The 7,614-nt window shown below is 42.8% G+C and overlaps 1 protein-coding gene across 1 annotated transcript in view; it reads right to left on the reverse strand.

Annotated features, from left to right (window-relative positions):
* Positions 1–6,918, reverse strand: part of SETD7 (SET domain containing 7, histone lysine methyltransferase) — an 83,814-nt gene extending 76,896 nt beyond the window's left edge. Inside the window, exon 1 of the mRNA XM_063460076.1 lies at positions 6,698–6,918. Coding sequence (XP_063316146.1) covers positions 6,698–6,737 — 40 coding nt within the window. The 5' untranslated portion in view covers positions 6,738–6,918. The remainder of the gene's footprint in view (positions 1–6,697) is intronic.
* Between the last annotated feature and the right edge of the window lie 696 nt (positions 6,919–7,614).

Genomic DNA, 7,614 nt, shown 5'->3' on the forward strand with positions numbered 1-7,614 from the left:
CTGGAAGGTAGGACCGTGTTCTTATATACTCGTGGTATTTCGTATGAGTATGATAAGAAATGGCCTGAATAGTTAGTGCCATGTAATCGTAATGTACATGGTTGTAATAACATCATATCTCCATTATACTCTTAGAAAATAGGACCGTGTCCTTGAGCTCGTGGTATGTTGTACGAGCATGACAGAAAAAGGAGTCGTAATGTAGGCTAACCATAACTGTTGTATAACAGGATGTTATACTAATATATCCCAATTTAATAATATATCTTGAGCCCTAACTTAAGTATAATTTATAACACATGAAATAGGGAGGATATGCTTTAAACATCATATGTATATAAAATACAGTCTGTGTTTGTGTGTTTGTGTATGTATAAAATAGATGAAGTATCAAGATGAAAATATATATACAGAGGTACTTAATAAAAGACTATAATTAAGCTTATTTACCAGGATAATTGACAGAAAATTTGATAAGGATAAATAGAAACATGGTAACATACTGTGAATACTGAATAAGGATGCATACGATTGCTACATACACGGTACATAGGTTTCCGGAAACCAGAGGGTTAATTCGCCTGTGACTTGGCCGTAAAGCGTGCGGCCGTAAAGTAAGGCCGTGAAAAATCACGACGCCGTGGGAAGTGATCCGGGCGACGGACTTACGTTTTTGAAGTCCTGAGGACTCAATCAACAATGAAGACCGGGTTTTTGTGCGTGGCTGGCCGGGAGGAAAGACCTGAAAGGAGTTCCTGGACACAGCTAACACCAACGAAACGCGGAGTTTTCCCGAAAGCAAGATGGCGCCGTCCGTGAACCGGAAGTGGATTCAGGATGCAGCGCTGACCTCGGACGGTATGGAGCCAGGTAAGGGGTGTCCCTTAAGTAGGTAGAAGGTGAGTCATACGCCCCTCCCACAATTACAGGCCAAAAGGCCTTAATACATATATATATATAAAATCAGTGGCGGATCCAGAGCCTGATCTCAGGAGGGGCACCTATAGATTATTTAAAGAAATAATCCATGCACAATAACCACTACTGCTCTGTGTAGTGGGTATGGTGCCAGGAGTGCCGGGACCCGCTCCCAGAGTAAATAGTCAAACCGTTTAAGTACAGTTTGACAACTTACCTGGGGTCCGCTGGGATATGGGGCTGTAGTAGGGTATAGGAGCAGTGGTGCAATGTGTGAGGGGTGCAATGTGTGTGAAAGGTTCAGTGTGTAGGGTGCGTGGGGCAATGTGTGTGTGGGTGGCTGTGTGTCTATGGGTGGCTGTGTGTGTAGGGCAATGTGTGTATGGGGGTCTGTGTGTGTGTATGGGGGGGGCAGTGTGTGGGCAGTGTTTGTATGGGGCTAGAGTTCACTCTCACCACTTGGACCACCAGGAATCCCTGGTGGTCGCAGTGGTGAGAGTGAACTCTAGCCCGTAGTTCCAGGGCTAGAGTTTCCCTGTGGCACTCTCCCTCCCCCTCTGTCTCTCTCTCTATTCACCCCCCATCCCCTCTGTCTCTCTCTCTATTCACCCCCCATCCCCTCTGTCCCTCTCTCTATTCACCCCCCATCCCCTCTGTCTCTCTCTCTATTCACCCCCCCATCCCCTCTATCTCTCTCTCTATTCACCCCCCCCATCCCCTCTGTCTTTCTCTATATTCACCCCCCCATCCCCTCTGTCTCTCTCTCTCTATTCACCCCCGTCTCTCTCTCTATTCACCCCTCCATCTCCTCTGTGTCTCTCTATTCACCCCCTTCCCCTCTGTGTCTCTCTCTCTATTCACCCCCCCATCCCCTCTGTCTCTCTCTCTATTCACCCCCCATCCCCTCTGTGTCTCTCTCTATTCACCCCCCCATCCCCTCTGTGTCTCTCTCTCTATTCAACCCCCCATCCCCTCTGTCTCTCTCTCTATTCACCCCCCCATCCCCTCTGTCTCTCTCTCTATTCAGCTCCCCATCCCCTATGTCTCTCTCTCTATTCACCCCCCCCCCCATCCCCCCCTACCCACCTTAGCGGAGTCAGGGGGCCGGCAGCATTCCACACTGCAGCCTCGCCGGTCCGGCTGCACTCCTACTGCTGAGGGCTGAAGGGGAGGGAGCATATCTTTACCATGCTCCCTCGCGGTTCCCACAATCCCCAGCAGCATCCGTGCTGTGAATTGTGGGAACCGCGAGGGAGCATGGTAGAGATATGCTCCCTCCCCCTTCAGCCCACAGCAATAGGAGTGCCGCCGGACCGGCGAGGCTGCCATCCGGCCCGGCGGCTCCAGCCTGGAACGCGGCCGCCGGCCCCCCTCTGAGTGTGCCACCGGACCGACCACCCGGTGGCACATACTTGCGCAGCCCCCAGATGCCGCGGCCCACCGAGAAATTTCCCGGTATCCCGGTGGGCCAGTCCGGCCCTGGCCACCAGCATGCAGTTCCGCCTCTTCGGCTGAGATTATTGAGATTGATGAACTCAGCCAATCCAATGCTTTCCCACAGGAAAATTTTAAGAGGCTAGTACACAGATGCAGCCAAACACAACGCTGTGCCAATCAGATGGTCTCTAAGAGACCTGATTGGTGCAGCTGATTAAAAGTTTAATTCCAGTATTCTGGCGGAAGTGCCAGAGGTTAACCTTGTTGCGGGGGGAAGAGGCATGACATTGAGATGAAATGGTTTGGGTGCCTATAGTTCCTTTAAAGTGCAGTTTTTAAGGGATGCCAAAGCATGAATAATGATAAAATAATTACTACCACCAGTGAAACAGCGAATAGCTGTGATACATTTAATCTGTCATATCCACTAGGCATGTTAAATTATTGTGTTTTGCATAAAAACTAGTATCACAGTGTTAATAGAATTTCAGACATTTTCATAATGTTTTCTCACAGAATTGAACTAAATCTAACAGCGTATAAAAATTTTCTCATACAGTATAATCTCATAGGATCAGCATGATGCATAAACCGTTCTCACAGAAACACCATGGTCTCATGAGATCCAATGCAAAAGTCAGAACTACAATATTGTTAGGCTTTTCCTTCTGAATTATAATTATATTTGCCTTCACTAAAAAAGCCTAAAATTCATGGATACAACAGTCAGTAATGTGCATTGTTGCATACATTTTGATGCATAAAATATTTCTTCAACGGTTTGCATCTATATTTATTTCACCCAGCGTCTCTGCAGTCATTGTATTTTTGCATACCCAATCAATTACAAAAGTAAAACTAAAACGGTTTAGTATAATAAATTGTACCAGTTGTTGTAGCTTTGTTTATTAACGTGTGGTCCAGAAGTCAAGATTCAGATGGTTTTGCATATAAGACCTCTCCTTTACCCATCTGACTCTTTGCTATATTTTTTTAATAGTGTCTGATTAATGTTTCGATCATGATTTATTGTCGTTTCATCCATAAAACAAACAACATAAACACCTGTAATGACAACCTAATTTTATGTGCTTTCTTTTCTGAAAATGACATCTTACATACCACAGGTCCAAAATAAACAATATAGCATTATTACAAATATTTTTTATAGCACATGGACTACAGGGATATTTGTAGGAGACTACAGGGATATTTGTAGGAATATTCAAAGTAAATCTGTAATAGTTCACTTTAAACGATAAATTTGATTTATGCAATAAATGGATCATTTATCAAAATCATATATGATATATTTTATTCTCTAGGAGACGTTAAAGATTTACCTATAGCTACAACAGCAACACCAACAGTAAGCAGGTCCAGAGTGTATCACACTAACATAAACTCAACCCCAACGCCTATCTACCTCCTGTCCTCACCCACCTGACTGGTCATTCTCCAAATAAAGGAGTACCTCCACCATGAACTAGATATGCCTCATTCATTGCCAGGACATCGAAACCAGAGATCTTGGAGACTAGGAAACCTAATCATATAGAATGTAGTTCTCAAAAACCTGGTGCTCATTTTAGCCATTGCTGGTTGAGCCTGTAACCTCTCATAATCCGTGTCCTCATTACCATTTATTCCATGTGAAAATCAGGGGTTTATGCACTAAACAACAAACTGTAGTGAATTAAAATCTTGAACTGTATCAATTTTAAGGGGAGACTGCCACGGCAAGTTCTTGATACAACTATATAGGTACTATGCAGAGCACCACGATGTTCATTCCTTGAGTGTTTTAATAATGTACAAAAATCCACATAACATAGAAACTTTAGTATTAGCTTGTTCCAGACTGGCTAATGATACCCCAACGGCACAGCCAGAGGTGGAGTTACACCTCCGGCTGCAAAGTGATTAAACTTTGTATTTGCAGCCTTTCGTGGTGAAACACTACACATCCAGACTCCAAAGCACCATGACTACTTCAAATCACTGATGTGGTCATAGTGTTTCCAGTAACCCTTTAACCCCTTAAGGACACATGAAATGTGTCACATGTCATGATTCCCTTTTATTACAGAAGTTTGGTCCTTAAGGGGTTAAAGAGTTAGTCCAAGCAGCATAATAACGCTGCAATATGGTGCAGAGAGTACCCTGCATCCAATCTTAGAGAAGGGACTTATAATTGTAGCAATTTGTAAAAAACTCAGAAGCTACACAATATACACCCTGCGTGAAGCACAGCAAAAGAACACAGCAATGAGAATATAGGACAAGTAATATAGTAATTTAGAACAAAAATGATGTATCTTATGTACACAGCCTGATTTCGAAACACATGTATTTTTATTTGAAGACACATTAATGAGTGTATCATGGCTCTGGAGCTCTGTTATACACTCAGACACACCTAAAGTTTGCAGCTCCTAGAAAAGAGGGACATTAGGATAGTAAATAGTGACAGAGGGGTTTGGGCCAAATACAGGGACTGTTCCTCCTAAATAGGGACACTTGGAGGTTTGAAATATTTAATTTGATTTCACATATACTCGATTCCTGGTTTAGAACATGTAAATAAGAGCTGACAATCATTTTGCGGAAGATTGTTTATTCGGTGCAATAAAAGCATCAAACGGTGACTATAAGAATCTGCTGTCCACCAGCTCCTGGACATTATAGAGTAGTATGGACATATCACAGGTTGTTCAGAACTGCCTTCATGTTATACCAACCTGTTTCACATGTAGCTTCCTTTCTGAACAATACAAAGCTCTCAACTACCGTTTTACACCCATTTTTCTGAGAACAACGGTGTAAAATTGTATTTTTGCAAACAAAGGATGCAGCGGAATTTAAGCAGTCTGTTCATTTTTGAGCATTTGGTCAAGTGTTTGTGACAGGGGCTCACCTAAACTGAAAATGAATAATACTCATATATTAGAGAATAAAAATACATGTAAGTTAAATAGTACTAAGTAAATGTGGGTAACATGCTGGTAATCCCAGTGCAATGTTTCTGTTACTTTCTGCGGTTCTGCTGACATTAGATTTAAATATAGCTGCCTACAAGTTCTGTGTGGATTAGAGCAAATGTGTTGGCCTTTTGCTGCCCCATAAATCTGGGGCTGGTGTTATCCAAATGTATTTCTGAAAAGCTGATTTACATTCACATATGCTAGTGTAGAGGGCTGAAGGCATGCCCCTGCTGCCAAGCATTCACTTCTGCTTTTGGCTTTAATTTTTGTCAAGGCTGGTAGGAAGGCCTGCGTGCAGAAACAGCTGATGACAGAGAATGCACACTTTGTTATATTTATAGACAGGGCAAAGAAAAAGTGCTAATCACTTCTCCACAATTCAGTTAACTAAAGCTGATTTACCTCTCATCTCAACTTTGCTATGGTTCGAAAAGGCTGCAGAATACAAGATGACCAGTTGTGAAAAGCTGATTTTAGTAAAAGCTCCTTTCATTCACTTAAAAAGAAAATAGTCTTCAGCAAGTTGACAAAAAAAAACATTTAATGCAATTATACCGAACAAAGTGTTTTCTGCTTTTCTACTTTTTTGTTTTACATTATATCCTGGAACACAAGGCATTGTCTTGATAATGTCTGCAAGAATAATCACACCCACAACCACATACAAGTAACCTCGCAGGACATGGATCGCAAATCCCATCATCCCAAGACAAAGGCATTCCTGCTAACGATGCCCATGGCAGTTCACATTAGTGCAAGTCTGAGTTTGACAAGAATAAAATACATGCTGTCCTCTCCCTGGGGAGACAGTCCATCTGAGCAGGATAGAGCCAGCAGGTGGTCAGGATGTGGGACAGTCTGCAGTGACAGCACAGGGTGTCCTGTTTGTGCACCAGTGACAGCACCTGATTACAGACAGTGCTCCTGTGTCTCTATCTCTGTAAACATGATGTGTGTCTCCTAATATCTCAGCACACATTGCACTCCCTCCCAAGGCTATGCACCCTATCATAGGACAGCATGCTCTCCTCTTCCCTTCTATGGATTGTACCCCCTACACTGCAAGAACTGCATGCAAATAGCAAACCCTCTGCTCATAATATGCTCCTGCAAGGGTCAACCACACTATCACAGGGGCCCTCTGCAACTTGCACTATTAGAATTCTTTGGAAGGAATTCTGGGGATCACTGCACCTATGAAATACCTTCACCCCCAAAACCTGTTATTGAGTCGATGCAGTAGGCTCATTGATGACCTGCTAGCTGGTAGAAGCATCTTGTGCTGATATAGAGGGCCCCTTAGCTGGCACCGGAGTGCCAGGAGACACAGACTGCAGATCTAGACACAAAGAACCCACCTTCCACCGTCTCCTCCACGTTTTCATCATCACTGTCCATGGCTTCCTCTGCGATTGACAGGCAGCAAGTTATTCGGCGTGCGTGTGACTCCCAGCTCCCCTCCCTCTCTCCCTCCTCTGGGTGTTATGTGTTCAGTGTGTGCTCAGTCAGCGCTGGCTGGACTGCCTGCCCCTCCAGTCACACTGTCCTCCTGTTACAGAGCCCGGCGAGCTCTGCGCTGTGCTCTCCTTCTCCATGCCAGTCTGGGCAGTGCAACGTGTGTGAGAGATTTAAACAGCTCATGTGCTGACATCACCCAGAGCTGCTTTCTTTTGTCTCCTACTTCCCAGAAATATTAACATTCTAAAATGGAATCATCTGTTCCACATCATCACTGCTATATATATATATATATATATATATATATATATATATATATATATATATATATATATATATAGCAGTGATGATGTGGAACAGATGATTCCATTTTAGAATATATATATATTATTTTTATTTTTTTATCTAAATGATTTATTTTTTTCGTTTAGGAAATTAGGTATCTCTTATTTTCCAGGTAGTTACAAATGCATTGCTTTGTGATGTCACTTTACTGTACTGCAGAACTACAGGTGGATGGTAATATATTTCTAATTTCGTTTTATACTCTACTTATTAAGTGAAATGTAGCCTTTGGGTGGAAAGTGTGACAAATAGGTCAAGTAACTCATTCAAACACTAAGGAGATTTAATGGATAATTCATCAAACTCCAAATTGCTAAATTTGTGGACAGATTCCTAAATCTGAAACCAAAATTAGAAATCAGGTATTTAATAAGGACACTTCAGAGGCAGGATTTAGAGATTTGCCCCAGATGTGCAAATTCCCATTTAATTTAGCTGCTTAAAAATACCCCGAAAATGTTTACATTTCATG

This window comes from Pelobates fuscus, chromosome 6 (assembly GCF_036172605.1).
Source record: "Pelobates fuscus isolate aPelFus1 chromosome 6, aPelFus1.pri, whole genome shotgun sequence".
In the NCBI taxonomy this organism is placed as follows: Eukaryota; Metazoa; Chordata; class Amphibia; order Anura; family Pelobatidae; genus Pelobates; species Pelobates fuscus.